Raw genomic sequence first — 26,711 nt, forward strand, 5'->3', positions numbered from 1 at the left:
TTTTTAAAAAAGTTTTTATTTAGAAAAATCTCAGTGTAAACAATTGTACCACTTTGATTTTATACAAGAAACTCATGAGATTGTGCTTCACTAGAAAGTTGTTAAAAACATGATAATAAAGGCTTCCTTTAAGGCAGAAGTATATACATTGATCCAATACATCTGCCAGTACAACACAACTTCCACTGTGGCTTTTTCCACCCTTACACATTTTTAGATTGAACGGAATCAAAAGTTCTGGACAGACAGCGAAGTGAAGTACCAGGAGAAATTCACTGATTTAAGAGTTCATTGCTGTTTTGTCCTTTTTTTTTTTTTCTTTTCTTTTTTCTTTTTTAAAAACCCAACCTACCCCATATGATGGACAAAAATCAGCATCTTGACAGATTAGTCAAATTAGCCTGTAGCCATCCTCATTCCATGAGTTTCTGTGCACATGAGACGGCAGAATTCAGTCCTTGGTTTGCTGTTGTCTTTGTATCGTGACAGTCTCTGCAGTGTAAATTCTTTGGCTTTCAGTTATGTCTAACATGGAACATCTTACGCACCAAAGAATAGATCCATATTATAATCCAAGGCACCACAGAGTGCATGGTCCTAGCTTTCAAACTGATCAACACTTACAGCTTGGAAAAAGGTTAAGGCTCAAGAAGAGTGGGGAACTATTTTACACTACTGTAGAACAGCTGAATAGAAAAAAATTAAACATTGTACTACTTGTTGTTCTCCAAGTAAGTACTCCGAATAAGGAGCAGGTCAGCACAAAGTCTGGATTCAGGTGAGGGTAGGAAACACGTCATCAGCTCGGAAGTCTAATTGATCATTTAATACTAACGGAGCAGTTATAATAGCGCCTATTCACTTTGGCTCTATATAAGTAGAGCAGAGTTACTCCTCTGGAGCTAGACGGAAGCAGCCTACGAAAATCCACCTGACACATGTACACTATGGCATCAGTAATGTTCAGGCACATGTTACAGTACCATCACTTTCATTATGGCTAGACCTCCCATGCTGAGAGGATTAACAGGAAACAACCAGCTCATGGTGGCCTGGTATCTTCCAAAGGTGTGTGTGTTTTCAACCTCCCATGACTTTCCATTTCTTAACCAGCAGCTATATTGAGACAAACAGCGTTTAAGTACAGTTGTAGGGGCAAAAGTGACTCAACACAGCTGTAGCTTTTACCTTTCTAGTAATGGTGGGCAGTTTGTAAGGATTACTTTTTAACCAAATCTAACCTGAAGACAAAAATATTCTGCTGGTGCCCTTAAGTTGGTTTTCTTAATGTATTTTAGTCTCAAAGGAAACCATTTACACTTCATTGTGGGAGCGCAGAAATGCAGTAATACTACCAATGCTGAAAATATTCTCATTTTGCACAGTAACTACTTGTTAGTTTTCCTTCACACACAGGGTAGCATGTCTTTAACACACACACAGAGGGAAGATACCAATGTTTAGTACATTCAGTTTCCTAAAAACAAACAAAAATGCCCCAATCCCCACCCCCAAATACACTATTTGAAAATTAGCACTGACTGAAATCCCTCAGCTACTGTACAAAGACAGCCAGGGACGGAGCATCCAGACTTTTATTACAATTCATCCCTTGCCTGACGCAAGACAAAGCTATGCAGTGATTCAAGATCTCTCGTTCCATTGTGTTCACTGATTTTCTTTCCACCTCGGAAAAGCAGAAGCGTAGGATAACCACGTACCTTCAAAAGACACACACACACACACACATACAAAAGAAACTTGTTACTAATGTCCAAACTCACTGGTATCCTCCACTTGTATTTACCTGACTCTGAAAAGCCACCAAACCCCTCTAAAACAATAAGTAATTTTAATTTAAAAAAAACCAAACCAAAAAACACAACAAACCAAAACACCACACCAGAACTTCCAATGCCAACCTGCAATGTCTGAACATTTGTAAGTGAATGAGATAATACATGTTCCTCTAAGGCCCTTGGAATGGCAGCTCCAGCTCTGTCTTTAGCTGCCTGCCTACCAGCACCAAAAGACTTTTTTTTTTTTCCTAGGAACAGAACTTTTGCATTGGGTACCACAAGACTGCTTTGGTGCTTTCACAGAGGGAGGCTTCTTAAATTAAGGACTTCTTCAGCTTTATCCAATAATGAGAATGACCGAGTCTGAACAAACAGTCCAGGAAAGAAACGGTGTTACCAGGTGCTGTTCTGAACTACCTCTTTTTTTTTTTGGCTAATGGAGAACACAGCTGCACTATCACCAGGCACCCGCAATGCAGCGGCCGCACACTGGAGCCTCTAACATTTGGTACACAATACTATCCCGTTCATTTCAGATCTTTCACACTTACAGAAAATCTGTTGCAGACGTTACGTTCCACAGTGCAGTCTACTTCTGCTATTTTGACATCGGTCAAACCTGGAAATTGCTCTTTGGCAAGGTTCTCCCAAGTTGGAGCCAAGTTCTTACAGTGACCACACCTAGAAACAAAAGAGAGATTTGTTTAGCAGATATACCTTCCAGTTTATCTCTACTGTCTTGCTGCAATAGCTGTAAGTTTAACTAGCTGCCTTTCCTATCCCCTAATGATTTGGCCCTCCAACTCCCTTGCATTATTATGTCAGTAAATGAGCTAAGAAAACAAGTGATTTTATGTAAGTTAAGCACTGAAGTAGTTTCTGGCCTTCATTAGTCTCATCTGGAATGGTATTCTGGATGTCGGTGCATTAACATTTTACCCTACAGAGGAATATGAAGCCAAATAAAGATGAGCACAGAGAATATTTAAATGGGGGGGGGAATAACTTAAAACATGTTTGTTTCTAAGTAAGGCATGGAATGTCTGTAGTACAAATTAAGTTTTCAGGTAGCATATGCCAGTTATGCTAAAGCTACATAGCCTGAGTTTAATTATTTAAATGAGATTTTAATTTCCTTTTAAATTTCTTCCAGTTCCTAATGTCCTCCTTGACCAATGTAGCATCACCCAATGCTGGAAACTCAATTTTAATAGAGGCATTTGTCAACACAGATTCTGCTTTTATGAAACACTCCAGTAGTTTAATGCACTTTTTCACTGAAGGACTTTGAAGTTTAACCACTATCACTGTACTTTCAGGTAGATCCGCAATGGAATTATTTGATAGTCAATAAGCTTCACTTAGCAGATGGGAAAAAAAAAAAACAAATAAAAAAAATCAGGCCCTATTCTGATTTGCATTAAATAGCGAATCATTCCCATTATATCATCAATAACACCAAAAAGCCTATTTCTATTTTATTCCCTTATGTCTCTACAGTAACGTGAGAATGCAGTCCACAGAGTACACGCAATGAAACACTAGTGTCAAGAGAGAAAATGATACTGTAAAATGGCAGGAACTATAGTAAAGTATTAATTTTGTTTATATTTTGAACTTGGCTTAGGCAAGTTCATAACTTGAACTTCTTACTGCCTTCAAGAAGAATTCCCAAAGCACTTTAGACTTTAAAGCTGCATTGCTCATTCTATTCTAACCCAGCTGCACCTCAATTGGGTTATTACAACAGCCCCGTAATTGCCTCAAGGCTGGATCAGGGCATTTAGGAAAATAACAAAAGATGTCTCAGCAAAAGTTTTCTTAATGCAAGCTGGTGTATATTTAAACCACCTTGTTAATACATAGTGACAGTACAAAAGCATTTCTGACCATGCACAAACACTACTAGAACAGGATGATTTTATGCTTACTATGCAAGTTAACATTAATATTTATCCAAAACTAACCAAAAGACAGAACTAGCAAGCAACGTAATAGTGTTTGCTGAGCCCCACATAAGTTAATCCACTTGGAAGAGAAAAAGGTCATTTATATGCAGAGCACTACAACTGTATACATAAGCCTGACTTTCTGAGCTAAAACTAGGATACCAGCTACGTAAATATAGGAAGTATTTTCTTAAACGGTGGCTTTCTGAACATTGCAGCCAGGGAACACACACTGGTTTAAGAACTTGACTCTGCATCCTGAACCACCATTTCTCAGCCTGCCATCCAACACTGATCATACCTGTGAGATCCAGTAGTACCCCATTAGAACCTCACAGGATGAGGAGATGGTTGAAGTGCCGTATTATCAGGAAAAGTTAATTAAAAAGGAAGCATTTCTTTATCTCAAACTTACCAGAAAACGTTTCTCAGATAATGAACTCCTACATATGCCAACAAGCCCTGGGTTCAGAAATCAGACTAGAAGCTGCTATGTGCACAGGTGTGAACTGAATTTACCAGCCAGTTCTGCTGGTGGCCTAGTAGCAGCACAGGCACAGATTCAAGCTCAGTCCCTCACAGTGCACAGAGAGGATAAAGGGAGTGAGGAAAGAGCAGTAAACGTGAAGGGGGGGTGTGTGTGTGTATGGGCAGGGTATTTCTTAACGCTGCTGGCAGATACTTGCCCACATCCAAAAGCATATCTTTCAGACATAAGAGCACATAAGTGGCTCTCAAGCAGCAAACCACACTGCGGTAAAAAGAGTGACAACACTGGAAAAGACCGCATCATTGAGATTATGTAAAACGAAACTTTCCCTGGTACTTCTTGCCTACAGTAAGAAACACATTCATGCCTACTGTCAAAGTTAAGCTGCAATATTTTGATACTCCTGAGTGTGTTTAAATATGGGTTGCCTTTGCTTGTGTGGCTCTGTAATGGTGACCTTTTACCATCCCAAACAAAAGATCTTTTTATATTTTATATACTGCATTAATGGGATGGCTAGTGATGAAATCAGAGATGTGTTATCTTTCACACAGTGAAACACAGCTTAATTTTAATCTCTCCCCCTACAATAAGCTTCTTTCTATTGGCTAAGAGACTGGGCAATGGATGAGAAAGATGGCATGCAAGTTTCATTAAATTCAATCCAGGCACAAATAAGATTAAGTCTATAAACCAGAGAGAGAAACATAAAACTTTCTTTTTGTCTCAGAATGGGAATAATAAGAAAGGGGGAAATATTTGTTTTAAGAGTTTGTAATACTGAGGTCTTAGCTCAGCTCGGGTCCCAGGCCCTGCTGGATATGCCAGTAACAGCAGATGCCAGATAGGACATTACTTTTTGTCCCCCCCCAGTGCTTTCCATTGGGTGTCTACATCTGCCTTGGACATTTCTACCTTGGGTCACTATAAGAATATATTACATGGAATATACTCTTAAGAACATCTCAAAATTGTCACTTGTGCGAATTATTTTTTTGTTGGTTATTGGACGAGTAACAGCCAATTATCCATAGCTCTACAGTCTGTACCAATTCCCAGGTGCTCAAATGAGGCTTCCAAGAGAGGTTGGTTGTGGCAGGAGAGGGCCCAAAAAGCCAACATGCTCTCCTTTCTCAACAGTGGTGATACACTCCCCTCACCTTATCCTAATCAAGGGATAGGAGTACGCTAAGCCTGCAAAGAAAGCTTCACTCTCCTTGTTCCCCAGCATTACTTGGAGGCTGACACAGTAAAGCTTCCCTGTCAGCTTTCCACAGAGAGACATCCCAAGAAAGCTAAAACAGATTGAGCTTTTTTGCTGTAACTCTTGCCAACACACAAATTCTTCAGTTAATTCATGTTTTAGATCCAGACAACAAATACAACTCAAGACAACTATACACAACTCAAAGACCCACAGCAACTAATGCACTGACAGCTTAGACCAGCAATAGTCCTGAACAACAACAGGTGCGAACTTCTTACCATGGAGCATAGAATTTAATAAAGGTGATCCCCCTAGCAATGGTTGCATCAAAGTCTTTTTCAGAGAGAGAGAGCACTGCAGCCTGTTTAAAAAAAAAAAAAAGTAAAAGCTTTTTGTATATGTAACATCAGCCGAATGAGCTTTTAGCTACCTGAAAGGGAAACTCAAACTGGAAAAGATAGTATTATTGATAATATAAACAAGAGTAGCAGCAGCACACCTCACTTTTACCCCTCAGCTGCTTTCCTCCCCTAGAGAGATGTAGAGAAATGTGTATTTCACGCTGAATCTCATCCATAATTGGAGAAACAAAACATCCCTATTTTCAGGGGATTTGCCTGTATCCAAATTTTTAGTTCTTGGGAAAAAAAAATCACCTTCATTTTAACACATTGTCATACAAATGTTTCAACGAACAACCCTGAGAGGAGTTGGCTTGAAGCATGTAATGGCCATCTGAGAGTTTAATGAGGTATTCAAGGCATATTAGTGATGTCTTGACAGCTGTTCTCCCTCTGCTATATCCCTGCATTGCATACATAGAAAAAGCTGTTACCAGAAACACGTATTTGCCTGTCAAGGGGACATCACCACACCACACTCATGTGGACGCCAGGAAGAATTTTTACGCCTGATAACATCAGGAGCAATGGCATGGGAGCGATGGGAGGATAGCACACTGCTTACAGACAGTCTCATATGAGAGCACAGAACTGTAACAAACTTCATTTTTTGTGTGAGACCCTTAAGGGTGGGAGGGATTAAAAATAAATAAATAAATCTCATGACTATAAAAGCTTCAAATTCAAATGAAAGTAAAACAAAAACAAGAGCACAACTGAGAGTATTACCAATTCTACTTTAAACTCAGTAAGAGTTTTATGAAGAGAAGCCAAAAAGAAACTTGAAATTACAAATTAAAGGTACTGGATAAACATTTCTGTAAATAACTGTTAGTTCATGAAATTAAGTTATTCTGTTAAGTTGAAGTGTTATCACCTCTAATGAATTACTTAAAAATCAGAAATTATAGTAATTATTAAATAGTTAAAAATTATTAAATGAAGAAAAAATGAACAGTAAATACGTATTCTTCTATTCTGAATTTCCTAAGTGGATATCTGAAACAGATGTTCCAAACATCATTTACAATCTAAGATACGAAATCTGAAAACCCCATAAAAAATGTCCTCCCCATGATCCACACAGTAAAACACATTTTAAAGATCCGTAGATTACTATCAGAATAGCAATGTGAACTATATAACCACAGAAATAAGTTTAATATCAGATAGCTCATTTAGCTTGGTTTCTTAAGAATATACAGCTTATGCAATCACATATCTGAGCACCTGCTGGTCACCCTACCTTAATCCCTCTGGATCATTTTTGAGTACTTTTAGTGATGTCTGGCAGGAGAGAAGTCTCGCGGACATAAAAGTACAGCTTCCGTGAAAGGGCTGGCATGTACTTGGCCCACGTAAGACATGGGGGAATCCACGTAGCGGCTCAACACTGGGACAGGAATTTGGAGTCAGGACTCATTGCTTTTGCTGCCCACGGTACCAGCTGTGGGCTCCTGATGGTAAATGCAGTCAGTGTTTGCTGGCTACATGGGTCAGCCCCTTGTCTCAAAACTCGTGAAAACAAAACCAGAACCAAGATGTCTGAATTTAAGTGAGCAAGAAGTGGTGGCATCCAAAGCTGGGATGTAACGTTGCAAAGACAAAGTTAAGCCGTACACTGTGTCTACTATTATTTGGCAAAAAAAATCCCCCACAATCCTCTCCTGTTTGTATGTATGCTGGTGCATGCAAGGCATAAGTGGGAATTTGCATCACACGTGGTTTATGTTATTTCTATAAAAATAGAAAGACGACTAATTACTTTCTGCATTGTACTAACACCAGCTTGTAAGGATCTTCCAAATATGAGGTCAATTTAAAAAAAAATTGAGGGCTATGAAAATTGCAAACTTAACATCACTTTTGGTAAGCCACTTTATGTAAGTTTAGTAACCCTGCTGGAAAAGTCAACTGGGAAAGGTAATATTCTCCTGTGAAAAGCTGCATATAAACTGTATTTGCATTAATAGTATTGATGCTTTTTAATTACATAAGTTCATTCTACATCACAAGGGAGCGTAAATGACCATCCCTTATTTTCTAGGCAGAGGTATGTTTTCCACATTTGATGAAAAAGCATGCTTGAAAACCATCCCTGATTTCTCAACCTCACCAATTGTACATTCAGCTACAAGAAAAATGGCAGATGAAATGCCAAAGTGATTAAAAAAAGACAGAAAACTAAATGACGTGAAGTGCAACTGTGCAAAGGTGATGAAGTTATTCCTGACAATTCCTTGGCAACATTCATAACCCCTGTACCTCCTACAACTAGGATTAGAATAAGCCTCCGAACACGAGGAGTTTTCTTGTCACAGGACATGTTACCTTGCCACATTTAGATCAGTCTTCATAATATTTGTTTGTTTGTTGTTTCTGCAGATAGTCTAGAAGTATAGGACCCTGGCATTTTTCGTGGCTTAGCAGTGTGTGCCATCCTCCTTGGTTCAAGTGAGAATCTTGCAAGAAACGTTCATCTTCATAGCAATGAAATATGCTGTCATACAGACCGAGGTGCCAGCAGTTCCGCAGAACAAAAAAGACCGCATTTATGCCACTATCTAAACAACTTATTGCAACCATAAAAAAGGAGCCAGATTTTTTTTTTTTTCCTTCTCCAATTCATCAGGTTAGTAAACTAGGATTTATGGTCTGATTCCACTCATTAATTACTAAAAAAATAACCAGGGGAGTATTTGGTCAAGTTTACATCTAGAAATTATCAAGCTATCAGAGAGAGAGAAACACATGGAAGACTTGGACAGGCTGCTGAAACAGTCTGAACACTTTTAACACCACTGCGGAGTGCATGAGCACTTACCTCAACACGAGGGGGTTCTGCAGGTGGCTGCGGGACTTCGGCGGGTTTATCTGCTGGTGGCTCTTTCCCAGAGCTCTGTAGTTGGGAATCCACATATTCCTTTAAGGAATCGAAGTCCCTCTTCCCTTTGTACTGGTCACCCTACAATTATCAAATTGTTTGTGCAAGTGTGTATATGCAATTAATCTAGCAAGTAAATAATTATCAGCAAAACATAAGATTGCCAAGTGTAAGCATATTCATAATAAATACAATTATCTAGTCATTAAACATCTCCATGGCATTCCGTTCACTCCATGTCTTCAGGATTTGCCATAGATTCTTCTGTACCAAAAGGGAACAATCTAAAATTTCCTTGAAATGAAAGGTATTTTAGAAATGTAGAAGCAAATTTTAGAAACTTTTCCACTTCGACCTTCATCTCTCATTCTAGCCAGCATTTTCAAGGCTTTATTTTTCTGAACCAAAAGCTATGGCAAGGAACAATAAAATACCCATCGCTGTTTGGTGGTGGTCTCTGTTACTATGAGAACTCTGTCCAGTGTTTTGACAGGGCTGAAAGACTGACTTGCATGTCACCTGAACTACACAGTTGCTCCTCTGGCCCACACACTTGTCACACTGTTTTCCCTTGGAAAACCCAAACAGTAAGGCAATGCTCTCTGGGCACCTAAGTTCACCTGGGAGCAAGAGACAACAGCTGCCTGCTGTGGGGCAGGCATTTCCAATGGCACCACTCTCACGAAAGTTAAGGCACATTTTTGGACCTGCAAGTAAAGCCCTCAACCAGCTAGATCTTTGAGAAGCCACAGTTTGTCTGAGATGCTTCCCCATATCTCAGGTATTTTCACAACTCTAGAGGACAAGAAATCAGAGCACCTCTGAGCAGTTTCTAGTCTCAAATCCACTGTTGGCCATCTCCAAACTGGCTCTTGCATGATTGCCCTCAGCGATCTCTGCGAAAATTAGTACTAATTTCTCTGTTCAGAAGAGAGATCATCTCTTTGAGACACAACATATCCATTTTGGATAAAACTCTTGAGTTTCAGTTCCATGAGGTGTGGACTACAAGATGTATCTCCCCTCTCAGATGAGGAGTAACTCTACAAGAAACAGCATACAATCTTCCATACGTTGGAAGGAAGAACAGACACCTCTGCAACTATTTCCTGTATCTTTGGAACTCTTTCTACACATTTGCCTTCTTTTGTCATTCATAATGTTACTTGTAATGATAACCACCTTCTTCACACTGGGTCTACATCGCAAAAAGGAATTAATCTAAGATGATGCAAGAAGCCTGTACCTGCTTGTTTGTATCCATTTCAGCAGGGCAGGGTCAGTGCCCATTCATTCCTCCCAGGGTTTCTGCTGCATCTAACCAAGAGGGATGGTGTGATGCCAGACTTCAGTTATGACAAAGGGGATGATGCTATTATGGACAACAATGCTGGATGGCTGAGGCAGTTCTCCTCCTCCTCCCCCCCCGCCTTACTGAACAGTATAATAGCAGCCAGAGAGATTTCCAGGAATTTCTGGGTCAGATTATTGGAAAGTTGTTGGGGTTGGTTTGTGTTTTTTTGAAATACAATGTATCAGCCCACGAAGGAACAAGGGATTCTGGTGGCAGTATGCCACCAGGGAATACCACACTGCCAATGGAGAAAAGCCAGTTGGATGTCAACAAAAATATATTGTTCAGACTAATGGCTGAGATTCAGCTTTACCAAATACAACAGCAGTGATCTGACTTTTTCTTTCACCGCACTCATGATTCAAGTAACTCCAAGCAACTCAAACTTCAATAATTACAAAGGGTCAAAAATAAAAAAATTGATCTGGCTTGTCGAGAAAAACCACAACTAACTTTTCTAGATCATGATAGTATGGTTCTGGCAAGGTACCTTGCTACCTGAAAAATAAAAATAAAGCAGGTGGAAAACAATTCTGGAGAAACAGCAGAACACTTCCTGTTCTTCAGGCTCCTGCCATATAGAGACAAAAGTTCAATTAACTGAAAACACCTCTAACATTGGACATGGCACCATGTTTGACTTGAGCACTCCCTCAGCTTCCAGTTCTGCTTCTGACATGCCAGGCACCGCTGGTCGAGCAGTAACAAGGCTGTGTATTTCCTGTGTGAATCAGCTTGGGATTCAAAAATACAGATGCTGCTTCATTTAAATTCCCTGGAGCGTCTGATCTTATAGAGGTGCTTATACCAAACCTCACATGCACCGGTATGTACTTATGGCCACTTTCTCTTTAGAGTGCCAGAAAACTGCCACAAGCAACAGCCACTAAACTGGACTGAGTAGCAAAACTTTAATCTCTGATACCGTAGATGTTCAAAAAGGAATGCAAGATGAATGGGGCAAAAACCCAAAACCCCCCAAAACTTAGTGGGTAAGAGCTGAAAGAGGAGTCCTGGGTTCTCTGCTTGCAGACCTATTTTTAATATGCATTTAATACATTTAATTTATCTTCAAAGTGTGAAACATGTAAGTAACACTACTATTTATAATATGTTTATTTGCTGCTGTTCATGCACGTGGTACTTATAAATATTTTACTTCCCCATAACTTCAGAATATTTTAATTCTTTTAATTGCTACAAGGAAAAATGTCAACTAGGCCCAGAGGACTCTCACTCACAGTGCCATATGAAGTGTTCAGATTTATAAGAAGGAAAATTTGCATCACTCGGACATCACTCAGCAGATAGGCACCACTTACAGATGAGAACCTTCTGATACACATTGTGAAAATTACATAATTTTTTATTATTTGTATTTCATTTCTGTTTTTATGTTCCATAGGAGGTAAGGTATTAAGATAAAGTATACCCAGAATTCTCTTAACACAGTAGCTTAATTGGAGATACTGCTTACAGATTTCTAAATATCATACTGGTTATTTGCAGAGCACAAAGAGCAAAAAGCTCTAACTTTTATCTGTGGATGAAGGATACCTCTTCCAGTACCAGACTGAACCTCCAACATCCTTTTGTCTCAAAGGCAGACTTTCCTACATGCCCACATGATCTTTTTTCCCCCCAGAATGCAAACATAGTCCAAGTATTATTCAGAAAAAAATGGTCTGATCTTTTGCTGAGCTTGCAGACTCACCTTTTCACCATTCCTAAACCAGAGGAGTGTGGGATAGCCACGAACTTGGGTTTCAGAGCAGACTTCGTAATGCTGGGTACAGTCAACCTACATTTTGAAAAAAATATAAACCATTCAGTGCATAAAATAAATATACAACAGGCATCATAGCTTCCCTTATGTTTAAAATCTCAGAAAAATACAGGAACCAGCAATGCATGGCTTGGCAAAACTCAGTACCAAGTACTGTCTTGAGAACGATTATGTGGTTTGGTTGTATAATTGGGAGGCTGTGTGTGTGTTTGCTTTTTTTTTTTTTTTGGAAAGATTGGGGAGGGAGGGATGGATAGAAGGAAGTAGTAACAGTTACAAAGAACAATGAAGACATAATTAAATATTCCAATTAAAACAAGTACTTGGTATTCTCAGTTAATAAAATCACCACGTGGACAGTAAGGCACAAAATGCTAATGTGAGAGAGCTTTAAAGTGAAGATATATTGGCTCATCCATTTTGGAAAAGACCACTCTTTAAAGACTTCAGAAGACATGTCAACAGCTAGCCAGTTTACTTTGCTCCAAGGGAAGTTCCAAGTGCATAGCAACATTCAATTCTAATATGTCATAAACCAATCTGTAAAGTTACCAGTTTATAATCTGTTTTGAAGCAGAGAAAAAAGATAACTTAAGCATTGGAGCCTTTGCTCAACACAGCACTTGGATTTTGAATTTTGCATTAGAAACATTTTGCTCCAGATCACTGAAGATCAATTCTAAAGATTAAACAGAATCCTGCCAGGAGGTATCATTGCTGTTAAGACACTATTCCCTCAGATTACATGAAGGTCATGATTCAACCTTCTTAGAAACAGTTGTGTTTCCTGTTTACTTACAGACTTAGAATCTCAGCAAAGACACGTTTCAAATAGTTTCATAATGTATACAGTTACACAAAATTGACTAGGCATCGAGACAAATCTTAGTGGCTGTATTAAATAGCAAATATCAGTAATAGTAACTGTGAACATGACAGACAACTGAATAAAACAGAAATTTGGAATTTTTTTGTTTATTTTCTCTGGATAACAGCGAACGGTAACTTCAAGAAGATACTTAAGCTAAGCAATGATTTTATCAGACAGCAAGTATTCCAGGTTCTCAAAAAAAAAAAAATCAGCAGATGCAACATTTGGTAAAGACACTATCAAAGAGCAATAGCCTCTGATATTTTATTCTCAGGGGGAATCTAATTTTATATCCACCAGGTCTCAAAATTTTATTTATATATTTATATATTTATATATGTATGTCTTCTCTAAAGTTCAACTATGCTGACCTGCTCTGTACATCTACAGTGTATCTGAATTAGCAGATTTTCAAAGCATTAAAAATAAAAATAATAATTAAAAAAAGAAGTCAAGCTCATCACACCTAGTAACAGCTGAAAGTGCTATGAGGGCAGAGGCAGGGGAGAGAGCGAGCTGGTTTTTTGTTTCTCTGCAGGACTGACAACACTGCTAGCTGCTATGCAGTCTTTCAGTGGAACCACTCTGAAAGCTTAAGGATATGGAAGTTGAGCCCAGTCAGTTTTCCACCGTTGGCAAATACAGAGGGATTCACATCATGAGACACCTGGACTTAGGTATGGGTCAGCAAATAAAGCCAGTAACTCCAATTGCCAGACCACCTCCATACCTCTGCAAAGAAGTCACTCCACGTACAAGTAACAAGCTCCCATGGTAAATACACCACAGAATCTGGTTATCAACCCTAAGGGAAATAGTAAAGCAGGACAAGATATCAGTTTTTAAGGTGGAAGACCCCCTGAAACCTTTAAAGTTCTATGGGGGTAAAGACAAAAAAAAAAAGAGAAAAAAAAAGGAGAAATAAGTCATCACGGAGACCCCTGTAGGTCTGAAACTTGCTAAAGAATCCAGTGCTGTAAATAGCAAAGTGGAAGTCACTTTCCTGCTCAAAATAAATTCTGAAGTCTATAAAGTTCTGACAGAGGAGAAGCATAATAAAAAACAAATCTCAAAATATTATTCCCTGCATATGAAGTATTAGACTTATTCCCAACTCCCCCTGAAGCACAGGGAGCTAGCTGTGTTTCTAACGAGTCCTTGCTTAAAATGAGGGAGTCCTGTTGCTGCAACAAAACAGCCATCTCTTCAAAACAGAGTGAACTACTGGATATGCAAGAAAAAGATAACCATCTCAAAATTAAAATAGGAACTATGACTATAAAAGGATTTCAGAGGTGACAAACAAAACAACTATTATTTGCAAATCACAGCACGAATAGCATGATACTTGGCTGAAATATTCATTCACACAAAGCACGTTTCAGACTAAGAGCACTTCACCTACCTTGCCAATCTTGACAGTTTCTGAATGCTCAAAGGCTTGAGCCAGCTGTTCCCAGGTTGGAGCCAAAGCCTTGCAATGCCCGCACCAAGGGGCAAAGAATTTGATAAAGTGATTACCTTTTAAGTCAAAGAAAAAAAAGAAAAAAAAAAAAAAAGGTTTAACTCATTTGGAATGAATTTGGCTGCAATTAAAGACTAGGTACTAATCTCAGACTGCAAATTTATCATGGTATTTCCTGAGTTAAAGATAGGAAACACTGTGAATCAAAGGCCTGGGCAGAATACTTCAGCAGTTAGGTTTTCAATACTGTATGCAGTCCCACAGCGTTGCCAATTACCTGAAAATCCAAACAGCTTCACAACCTCAAGCCAACAAATGAGATACTAAAACTGATATTTTTAACCTAACCATTTGCTACAATGTCTAATTCTACCATGTCAGTCACTTGCCCTATTACAGAGTAGAAAGAACCACCAAAGAACATGTATTTATAACAGCATAAATGAAAGTAAGTATTAGACTTCAACTTAAAACATTTCTTAGGAAACACCACTGCATTAAGTCCATGAACTACCTAAATAACTTTGTTCAGCTTTCCATTCCCCTTTTTCTGCCCTGCTCTTTGTATTTTCATGTCAACTATTCAGAAATCGCTGCCTTTAGTAGATTTTTGCAGTGTTTTATAGAGAGGAGAGTCTCTGTACTATCTCCTACTAATGTTTAGTTTAAAAGTATAATCGTAATTGCAGAGTACCAGAATATGTAATTTCCTTCAATTAAGATTACTATTAATTCAAATGCTGCACGCTTTTGCACACATCAAGGCAAAGCTCTGTTAATACAAAATAAAAATGAACTTAATTAAAACAAGGGAAAAAAAAAATCAAATTAGTTTGAAGGAAACACCAGCAACTAGAGAAAAGCTCTTTTTAACAGAATTATCCATCATCCTTTGAAGACTGCTTTGGGTCTGATATTACTAGAATTCATTTCTAGTTTGAGGGCTTGTTCACAAAAGGAGGTCAGCAGAAAGACGTCACAAAATAACTAGGAAATGTAAACTGCAATAGCAGTGTACTCTAACTTGCCTGTTCTGCACCAGGAATACTGGTGGTATCACATGGGCACAGATAGTTAATTTAATCCAGCCTTTGTTTTTAGGCAAACAGATAGAGATGGTAGGATCATCTGTTGTTAGGCCAACCCAAAGTTTGTATTGTAAGATCTTGCCCATTCTCTAAAAAACCCACCATGTGGGAGGTGAAATTTCCCATGTTAGGTATCACTCCTGGCACTAATTTTAAAGCTTCCAGACAAAATATTTTTTAAAATGGCCAAACTGAGGTGAAGTGTTTTGCCCATGTTAAATTCTGGAGGAAGGAAGCGAAACAATATCAAATAAGGGGCCAGACTGGAGTGGGATGGGGGCAGTAAGGAGGAAGCAGGTGAATTATATTTATCCAGAAGAGCAGCCTGGGAGTAAGAACAAGTCAGCACCTAGGGAACGAGGAAACGGGAGTTGCAAAAACACAAAGTGAGTGGCAAGGCTGTGACCGAGCAAGGAACTCGGGGAAAGAGACAGTTTAGTCGCGCAAGCCCCAGTAGCTTCTTCCATGTGATTAGGGGCCTTAATTTTACTGCCTTCTGAGTGGAGTGCTGTTCTTACTTTCTCATGGTGTGCAATATGTAATTAAACTACTGCATTTTTACACAGCCTGTAGTTTCATCCTCTTTCACTAGGTATTACTGGAAAACAAAAATGGGAAGGAGGTATCTTGAAAACTAACATTTCTGTTGCAGACTTCCCACTACTGATAAGCAAGTACCTCTTGCTCATGAAAAAAACAGTTACCTTCTGCTATGTGCATCTTGAAATTGTCTGCTGAGAGTTCATACATTCCCTGCTTAGGTTCAGGGGCTTTTGGTGGTTCCACATCAGATTCTGGATCCTATACATGAGAAAAATTAACTTTTATTTGTCTTGTACAGTAAATACACAATATTTTATTCCTGTATCACGCCATTCTGTGGTGGTGTTGTAAACCCTGTACTCTGAAATCTTAGATACCTAAATCAAGCTAAGTAAGGACATTGCTTTAGGAATTTAATGTTTCTTAACAAACAACTACTTGAAAGCAAAATGTGGAAAAGACTACCACGCAGAAAAGAGCTGTCACAGTCATTGGAATAACAGAGTCTTTCACCATGCTGTAGTATAGTCACAGAGCACAGTAATTGCTATGGCATTCATCACATCACCATATATTAATACACTTAGATTACATAACAGTTCCTCTGTAGCATCATGCATCAGCCACATCTGCCATTGCGCCAGTTTCAGTGGTCTTTGGGCTATTTAAAAACAGCTAGTGAAAAAGCTATTTTCTGCTCCCCTAGCCAGGAAAGAGGGACCTAATGGCTCTGTGAAGGCAGCAACAATGGGAAAAGAGCAAACACTTTATATGTATAAGTTGCAGCAAACCCACTGGCACTTCAGCAAAAGCAAGTGACTACTTTCTAGATACTAGGGTCAGAGCTGGAAAGAATTTTTTAAGAATCTCAAAGTACATTTCTTAAAATAGTTTAGCATTTAATGTTTAAACAAACAGTTTAAATATAATCATGTTCTAATTGTGGTTCAGCAATCACTAAGGCTTTATCTTGATTAGAAACAGCAATTATAAATTTAATTTTAGGCAAGGCTTGGCTACTATATGTAAGTGCTACCCCTAAACTGAAGGGTTTTCCTAGTGACGGTATTAGCTTAATTTACCTAACTAATTATTTTAAACCCTTTCTTTAGGCTGCAACATTATCAGATAATAACTGAGCTAAAGATGGCATCCATGTTTTAAGAGGTAATTAAGTGCAACACAAACGCAATTTATAATGTATTATAGCTAAATCGCTTTTCTTATTCTAGAAACACATGGTGTACAGGTGTCAACTGAATTGACACAAAGAATTGTATCTTAAAATGTCAAAATGCTAAACATTAAAAACTGCATTATGTACTGTAGTTTTAAATACAGGAAACAAAGGGCAGGTCACAGCATGACAGTTTTAATTACTATTCTGACTTATGTGGAAGCTGTTCCATACTGTTATTGCCACCTGACTTTTATTCTCAGGAGCAGATTTCCTCCTGGAAAGTGAAACGTAACCTATAGAAATGATAGATAAGCAAGTCTGCAGAAGGGTATATTTCCTTTTCACTTACAGATGGCTCCTCATTTAGTTTCTCCAACATCCAGTTTTCCAGTGCCTGGAAGTCCCTAGGGCCTTGGTATTTCAGAGGTTCTTGTCCTGGTTTAAGCAGCTTTAGGCTAAAGGATCAAAATGTAGAAAAGAGTGACGCAAAAATTTTCACACAGGAAAACATTCTCGGAAAGCTAACACGCTTTGCTAATCCACAGCAATGCAGGCTGCAGTAACAGCTCTCTTGACTGTTAACATCAGCATCAGGCATGTCCCTCAACTTAAAGGGTCACAGCTAGAACTTAGGACAGTTTTTCATTCCCATGTAAGCTTTTAAAGGACATTTTTAAAATAGCAAAAAGAAATACCATGTTAAAAATCAACATAGCCTAATATTACTTTGATCAATAAGCAAGTGCAAATAAAACATTGCAGTGTTCGGTTCTAAGGTTAATCATTCATTATGCCTATGAATCCTATTTCAGTTTGTCAAAAAGCATCAGTTTTGTTCTGTTCACCCCTCTCCATCACCAAAGAAAAAATATCCAATGCTTATTTTCCCAGGAATTTCTTTCTCCTGTTTCATTCCCTGACTGCTCTTGGAATGTAGGACTTTTCATGTGGTATTAAACTGATTAAAAACACACTGAAACAAGTCAACAGGACAGGGAATTAAGTGACTGCTTGTAGGGATTCAAGACTTCATGATTATAACATTTAATAATTGCTATCAAAACTTTTCCATAAACTACCTAAAGCTTCTATTATTAAATATTTAAGTTAAAATTGGAAATATATTTGTTAAAGGGGCAACATCAACTTCTGACTTAGTCTTACTTTTTAAAGCAAATCATAGTTTCAATTACTACTGTCGCCTAGCCCTCAGCTCCCCTTGCCAAGCTGTCATTTTGTACTGCTTTTTATTTTTCTTGAAATGTTTTTCTCTCTCTTCTTGTTCCACAATTGGAAAAAATGAACATATGAAAGTGGTAAAAAAACACATAATGCAAATATATTCAAAAGAGATAGGAGCTCCCACTGCCTTTTCTATTTAAGGTATTTGTGAATATTCCTTGTGATAATAAAAGGTCAAAATTTTGGGGGCGACCAAAAAAACCAAAAAGGCAACTTCATAGTAAGAAGGAAACAACAAAAATGAAACAGAAGAACATCTAAAACACACCTCATGGCAATACTTTTGAAGAGTAACAAGAGAAAAAAAAAAAGATATCAGCTTAAAGAGCCAGCTGATATTATCTTATCACCTTTATTATCTTCAAATGAGGGTAAGTTTTGTCTAGTTCAGTTGAGAGTATTTTGCAGCACCAAATAATCCTGAGACAACTGTACTAACAAGCACAGGGGCCTGCTCAGCCAGTTTTACTCTCAGGGGGATGGAAAGGGGATGCAGCCTTTCCTTTGACAGGCGTTTGGAAAAGCAGTGTGGGGACCAGCACATCCTGGACTTGAGACAATCCCTCTGTGCCTGACAAAGCTGTGAAATTTCCCTCGCTGGTGGTTTTTAAAAACAGGCTAGTTAAAAACTGACTCAGACAGGAAGAGAATTGATATCATGAATTCCCCTTCATCTCTGTATTTCTATAACTAGCAGATGACTGCCTTATCATTTGTACTTTTCAAGTAGATGAAAGCAAGCACTAACTATTCCTAGATATTCAATGACCTTAAGCAGGGGCGGGGGGGAAGCAATTACACATCCATTCATTTTTTTCTTATTCAAAAACCTCTGCCACTCTTTCTATTTTACAAGAAACAGCACCACAATATAATCTACTCAAATACGACCAATGCTCACTTTTGGGGATATTAAAATAGAATTGTAATATTCATTGTTTCTTGGCATTTCTGGTGGAACTAAGCCACAAACTGCCCTTAAGGACAATTCCTATTTCAACATGGACTTTACTATTTATAACTCTCAACTTCTACTCAGTCACATTCATCTGCGTCAAAGTGGGTGCAGCCAGGAGCATATGTCAAGTTCAGGCTGTTGCTAGGGTCAGCAGTAACACTAGACAATGTGAGCAAAGGGAAGGAAACTGAAAAATACAGGCTGTGGAAGCACTACAGAAGATTACAGTCTCCACTTATCCCCACTAAGATGGGTAATTAGTAAAGCAGTTGAAACAATCCCATCCATTTTTGCAAGAAGCTTTAAAGAAGACACAAGTGAAAAATATCCCTTTGTTTCTTTTTGGCAGCTAAAAAGGGAGCATGTGTATCTAACCCAAAAGCACTATCCAGGCTGACCTCTCATGGATACTCTAGATCGTGTTCTGCCTACCAAAGCTGAGGTAATAAGGCATATATCCTTTATAACAGGATAAGTTTAACAATCTTAAACTCCAACTGAATTTCTCCTAGATCAATATAAGCAAAATTACCTAGAAAAAGTCTGTACAACATCATCACTGCTATGCTAAGTGATACTATTAATTTATCATTTTATGAGCACCAAGCTCACTCAAAAATTTAAGAGAGCACCTATACATCAATTATGAATGGTGCAGGGTACTGACGAACTTGTGACAAGTTATTTTTAAAGTACCGTTACCAGAGACCAGCTCTATCATGCATATCATGGCTGTATAATGCACTGTTGCTTGAGAAGGAAGTACTCTCAGAGAAAAGAAAAGGACAATTCTGGACTTCATTTTAACACAGCCATCTTCCAAGACATAAAATGCTTTCTTTAAAAAAAAGAAAAGAGTAAGAGTAGTATGTATCATGTGATACTTGGCAACATGGTAAAAAGGCTTTAAATGAACATATGAGGTTCAAAGGGCTACAAAGAAACCCAGCAAAAAATATAGCTTAGAAGTTAGCTTCAACAAATTGGCAGAGAATAGTGGAAAACTAAAAAAGAAAGAAAAAGGAGCAGACATCCTTTTATACTTACGTAGGGTATCCTCGGACGCCAAATTCAGAGCACAGTGGAGTATCTGTAGTACAATCCACTTTAACAACATAGACCTGTGGGTTTTCCATGTTGTTGTATTTATCTCCCAAATCATTCCAAGTCGGCTGGAGACGCTGACAATGTCCACACCTTCGACAGAAGGAATAAGATATTTGCTTAATAGTTGCTCATGGTTAGAGGGGAATGAATCTATGGAAAAGACATATGCAGAATGGTCAGAGATTTTGATAAATTTAAAAATAGTAAAGTCAGAAATCTTCCATACTCAAGCACTGTTACACTAAGCAACAGTGAATACTATTAAGTATTGCAGGACACTGCAAACACATCTCATGTAAAACTCGTCAAGAGATGAGAACTTCTTGCTACCATCTTTTTACATGGCAGAGTCTACTGAACACCCCCTGAACTTAGCGAGGCTATTAAGAAAAGCACTCTCAGTCTTCCAGCTTTCTAGAAAAATCCTGCGAGGCTGTCTAGCTTTCTTTCCGCTCTAACATTTCAGAATACTGTATATTTTAGCAGCAGATAAGATGATAATGGTTTCTAGCCTCTTTGTAAGGTCGTTTGTGCTTCTGTGCATCACAGGAATAGTAACTGGCAAGTCATGAAACACATCAGGACTGATTTCTGAACAAGGTTTCACAAAATCCTCCCATACTGTGCTTTGCCCCAGCAGCACACCATCAACTAATTATTTCTGCATATACACAGAAAACTGGCCTCATACAGTTGCTATAATATCAGCTCACCAGAAGTAGAAAATGGCTATTATTCTTCTCATTGTTTTTCTAGTCGTTCCAGTCATTATAGCAATACCTTATTCCCGTAACTACGATGAAAAATTTTAAGGAATGGATTTTCATTTCTCTTTAATGGCTGCTTTTGCCAACCCTCCAAGACATCTAAAAATACATAATTGGATTAACAAAAAACATTCTCAACCTGACAGCATGAAAGCTGTTATTGCCCTTGGCATAACCTAGACAGTCTACTTTGTAAGTAACAATTAAAACACCATTAGGACTCTGGAAAAGTTGCTCCCATTTAAAACAGTTTCATTTATACAACTGGTTTTGAGTCCACTTGTAGAAAAGCTGCATGGACTCACACTTTTCCAGGTATCCTGATATCATTAAGGCAAAAAAATAACCTTGAGATTTGCTCTAACATAAAGAACGTCTTCTGACCTTAATAAAGTCCTGTTATAGTCAGTTGCAGTGGGTCATGCATACTCCCGCTACGTGAGGGAATACCACCTCCCATATGATCTTACTCTGAATTGTCATGGCAAAGGGATACAATGTGTTATTACTAAAATTAAATATTCCTTAAATATTTAACTTCAGACTGAAGTCCCTCCACAGTCAACTCTTTCAAGCAGCTGGAATTAAGAGGAGGATTTTGGATTCCCTGGTCCCTTCCCCTAGCAGCTGCAGGGATTTTAAACACCGAATGAATACTGACTGGTGTTAAAGAACAGAGCATGGAAAACTAGGTAAGGCAATCTCAAGTAATTAACCCACTGTTTTTTAAGCGCAGAACAGAGCTGCCTTGTCTGTATTTAACACCGCAATCTCTGCTACACACAAAGTTCCCCTTTCCCTTCCTTCTTCAGATTATATGAGCTAAAATTGAAAATAAAGCAGGAAAAATGCTCATATCTAAATCAGTAATCAACTAGTTAGTCAGTCCTGGTTTTCAAAAAAATTCAGTGTTACATAGAAGGAAATACAAGACCAGACAGTCCCCAAAATACTTTTTCTGAAATTCCTAAGGTGTAGCTGCAGAATATATAAAACCAGAGAAGTCAAAAATAGAGAGCAAGACCATGCAACATCACATGCTTCCCTTAGCCCCATGTACCTACAGTCTTCATTGCTACCACTCCACATTATATCAGTGGGGCTGGAGGAGCAGCCAGTTTCACCACTGGGGACGGTGGAGACCTGGGCGTCAATGAGGAGTCCTGCTCTTCCTTCCCTACATGGGCTGGGAAGGTGCAAGCATTCATAATCTCTGTTTACAAACGTAAATGAAGATCCAAAAGAGACTAACAAGGCCGTCTGAAAAAAAACAAAACAAAACCATGCTTCTTGTGCAACAAACTCTGGTGATCAAGTCTGCTTCAGCTCAGTGGACTTCCAGAGGTTTACCAAGAGACCACATATGTTGAAAATATCTGTAATGGTCACAATAATGCAACAAAACTACTCATTTAAGATTCCTTCCAACTAAGGAACCAGGGGAACCCTCATTCCTCTGTAGACACACAACTGCCATGGCCAACATCTTAAGAATATCTAGTGCCACTGAGAGAGTAACCTGCTCATGGTTCTGTCCCTTGCCAAGTGTAGCCACCAAGGGGGACAGCCTGATGATTGAAAACCTTAGACATCGGATGGCAAATGACTTGGAATGCTCTCTTTTTGGAGTATCCCGCAATATTTGAAACAAATGTAGGACCTCATGTGTACCGCTGCTGTCTGGGAGTTGCCCTCAGCAACATTTCAGGAATCTGGAAGAGAAGAGTTATGCCGGCTCTGTCTAACCCAGCTCTTACTGGTCACATTGACAATGCAACATTAGCAGCATCCACAGCAATCTGAAAGACAATCCTAGCTGAACGTTGGGTTGTTTGCTAGACTTCTCCCTTGTAACTACAGGGAGCAGTGCCAAAATGCATGCCTCTGTGAGAAGCATTAGGAGATTAGCACATTAACATCACCTAGGAATAGGGCAAGAGGCTCCAATATGGACTCCAGGGCTGTCAGGTTGCCACCTGATCCCACTGACGATAAAACTACTGGTGTGTATAAGCACCTCTCTCAAGCACTTGGATGTTCCCTTTGTCCTTCTCTTCCCCTGGGACCCAAAACCTGGCCGTGTCGCTGCCTGTCAGGAGCCAGGAGTCCAGACCAAGGGCCCTGAAGCCGAGACCCAGGGATCTGGAGGAGGCTTGCTAAGGGGGAGAACGTCCAGAGAAGTTGCAACAAGTCTGGGAAATGACGCAGCTCCCTCATGCTTGAGTTGGGCAGAGATCCTCAGCCCTCCCAAGGGCACAGCGTGGTCCAAGTTTGCAAGGCCAGTGCTCTCTTTGATGCACGCTGAGGATGTGCAGCATACACTGGAATTTGCAGCAGCCCGTTTAGCAGAAGGTCTCCTATGAAGACTGCGCCAAGATAAAAGCTCATCTGCTTTTAGGGCTGCCTGTGAAACAGCCAGTCAAAGCATGGACAGACACAGATATTATCTCCTGAAAACAGAACAGAGCAGAAGCACTCCCGCTCTGCACGGGCCTTGCTTAGGCCTTACAGCACTCTCAAGCAAAGGTCCTTCAGCAGCAAGTCAGGCGCCCTCCGCTTTCGTGATCTTCAGAGAACAAAGGCAGGCATCTGCTCTTTCAAGCTGTTGCTTAACATTTTCATATGGCATAAACAAGTCGATGTTAATAACAAAAAAAGAAGCAGTTCTTCAGTTTTGAAAGGAAATCCTTTTCTGCTGCTGATTTCAAAGAGCGTCATGACTCATGAATGCCTAAATGGCACCGTGTACCAACGGATAACTTAGGATCAAAACATAACTTTTGTACTTTGTTCCCTTAACTTTCCTTTATCTAAATTTAAGAAAACTTGGCAAAAAAAAACCCCAAACAAACAAAAAAAACCCCATAACAACAACACTCAATAACCTCTACTGGGAATCGGTTAAGTCAGATAAAAAAGGATAGGGGAAGAGATGAAGAAAAAAAGAATATGAACAACCAGTAGAAAGGCCCAGAGATGAGAAATACTGTCCTCTTCACAGCTGTAACATCCAGCAAAGCCCTGTTCTCCCACTCAAATGTGTCAAGTGTACCAGTCCAGGACAAAAGCCCAGTAGGTCTCTTGCAAATCTGAGAACTCTTCAGCTCTGCTATGGCTACCTGTGGCCTTGGGGACATAGCACTGTCATTACACTGCTTTCGCTGCAAATTTATCCTTAAATTTTGTGATTGCAAAGAGAACATAACTTCTGCAATGAAAGTATTTCTGTGACTGGGGGGCACAGGGTAAGTGACCGTCACCACACTGCAAATACTCCCACACATAGGGGCCGCACGCTCTTGCTCTCTTCGAGGAACGATGTGAAACAGACTCTGGGGAGGGACTGGGAGAGCCGCCGGGGACGGGGCCGGCTCCAGCCCAGCCGAGCCGGGGCAGCCCGGGCTTGCCTCCACACTGCCCGGTGGAGCGACTTCACTCACAGGCCCCACGCGGGGGACACTGCCGGCCGCCCACGCCCCCGCTGCCGCGGGCCCTCGGGGAAGGGGCGGCCACCGCGGGCCGGCTGAAGCCCCCCGACAGGGCCAGCACGGCCGCTGAGGCCCGGGCCAGGCACACGCGAGGCTTCGGCTTCGGCTTCGGCTCCCCCTTCCCGGCCCGGCCCGGCGCTCCGCAGCCCCCGGCTGCCATTTAACGCGTGTCCCCCCCGCCGCCCCCGGGGAAGGCGCCCGGCCCGGCCCCGGCGGCTGGGGCTCAGGGCGGCGCGACCCCGAGGCCTCCCCTGCCGCCGGCCCGGCCGCCTCCCGCCGCCACGTCAACGGGGAAAGAGGCGGGCAGGAGGGCGCCGCGCCGCGCCGGGCCGGGCCGGGCCGTGCTCCGCCGCTCCGGATACCCACCACGGGGCGAAGAACATGACGAAGTGGGGGGCGGCGGCGGCACCGTGCCGCAGCATCTCCGCGCTGTAGAGGTGCCGCCCGTGCGGGTCCGCCTCCGCCGCCGGGCCCGCGTCCGGCTCCGCGCCCGGGCCCGAGCCCAGGCCCGGCTCCGGCTCAGCCCGCCCCGGCCGGCCGCAGAGGACGGGGCCGAGCACGGCCAAGGAGAGGAGGCGCCACCAGGCCGGGCCGCAGCGGAGCGGAGCCATCGCAGCGCCGAGAGAGCCACCGGCCAAAGCCCCGGGCGGCTGCTGCCGCCTCCCGCCCCGCCCCGCCCCGGCCGGGCCGGCTCCGGCCCCCGCCCCCGCCCCCTGCTGCTGTCGCCCGCCTCCCCACGGACACGCACCGGGCCCTGGGACACCCCCCTGCACACCCCACACCCCCCCGCCGGACCCTTCCTTAATGGAAATAAAAAATGTAAAAAAAATTTATATATATCTTCTATATTATCTTATTTATATATGACATATGCTATTTAATGTTATCTCTATATATTAATTATATTAATATATAAATTTATATTAAATTTTTCAAAGAATAACAATACATTTGACATGTTTATATACACACACATATATTCCGTGATGAAGCTTTTCTTAAAGTAAATCAATTATATATAAAATAAATAAATAAAAAGGCCGGCAGGGTGGCACCAGCCCGGTTCATAAGGGTGCTGTGCCTCTGGGAGAAAGCCCTGCCGCCCAGGTCCTCTCTCCCAGCGCCGTGCCCAGCCGGGAGGAGGTCTTCGTCCCTTGGCTCTCCTGCCCTGCGCTTCCCACCTGCTTCCAAGGGACGGGGACGGGTGCTGGCACTGCTGGGGGGCTGCTGGAGTCGCAGCACTATAACAGAAAACAGTAAATAATAATCATAGTCGTAGCAAATAATAATAAAAGATAATAGGTATAAGATAGCTGCAAGCTGATATAACACGGGAGAGGGGGTTGTATTTCTATAATTGCTCCAATTTTAATTAATTTCAGTTTAGATTTTTACTGCAAGTCCTTGAGTTTGGGACAGCGAAGTGGGTAAGAATCAGTGGCTCACCTGCTTTAACGAGAAAGCGCATTTTGATGAAAATGTCAGGCGACTAAATAAATCGGCGCGCACACACACATGCAGACACAGGCACACAAGGCTGGCCTTTCTACCTCGCACGTCCACCTCCGCAGAGATCTGTGCTCGTGTAACGTCAGGGCTTACACGCAGCAAGACAGGCTCAGCCTGGCACCATTCCTCTCTCTGACAAGCTGCTGCTTGCAGTCAAGTGCACTAATGTGTCCAGGCAGGTAGGCTTCGCTTCATACCGTGTCTTCCAGACTCCTCCTTCCCCACATCATCCCTTCTCTGAACACTCTCCTCTACCATTACCTCTGCCGCAGGACTCATGCCAGGAAGGAGCTCGCTGCCCTGCCCGTGTACACGTCGTGCAAAAACCATTTGCTGCCTGGGCAGGTCTCCACTTACAGCCAGTGCTGGCTCTGGTCGCTCGGCTCACTTTTATGCTACCATGTCTTTGCGAGGGCCATCATTAGAGCCAACAAGAATCACTTATTAAAAAAAAAGTGAAAATGAAAACTAGAGATATCTTTTCTTTCAAAAATCTACATTACTTCTGAAAGCTACTGCCTCAAAACCAGGCTTCCAAAAAATCCTTACTATGTATATGTGAAACAATTACAAAACACTCAAACTACATTTATCACCAAGCTAGAAGAAAAGGCAAACCTAGA

The 26,711-nt window shown here is 40.9% G+C and overlaps 1 protein-coding gene across 1 annotated transcript; it reads right to left on the reverse strand.

Annotated features, from left to right (window-relative positions):
• Positions 1-25,251, reverse strand: TXNDC5 (thioredoxin domain containing 5). Its single transcript, XM_072853260.1, has 10 exons — positions 24,946-25,251; positions 20,265-20,414; positions 17,367-17,472; positions 15,999-16,095; positions 14,147-14,262; positions 11,799-11,885; positions 8,671-8,811; positions 5,724-5,806; positions 2,351-2,480; positions 1-1,721 (listed from the first exon to the last, which is right to left on the reverse strand). Exons 1-10 carry the CDS (start codon positions 25,188-25,190, stop codon positions 1,599-1,601), a joined length of 1,278 nt encoding a protein of 425 aa, XP_072709361.1. The 5' UTR covers positions 25,191-25,251; the 3' UTR covers positions 1-1,598.
• Positions 25,252-26,711: the final 1,460 nt, after the last annotated feature.

The sequence above is a fragment of the Ciconia boyciana genome, chromosome 2 (genome assembly GCF_034638445.1).
Source record: "Ciconia boyciana chromosome 2, ASM3463844v1, whole genome shotgun sequence".
NCBI classification, from domain to species: Eukaryota; Metazoa; Chordata; class Aves; order Ciconiiformes; family Ciconiidae; genus Ciconia; species Ciconia boyciana.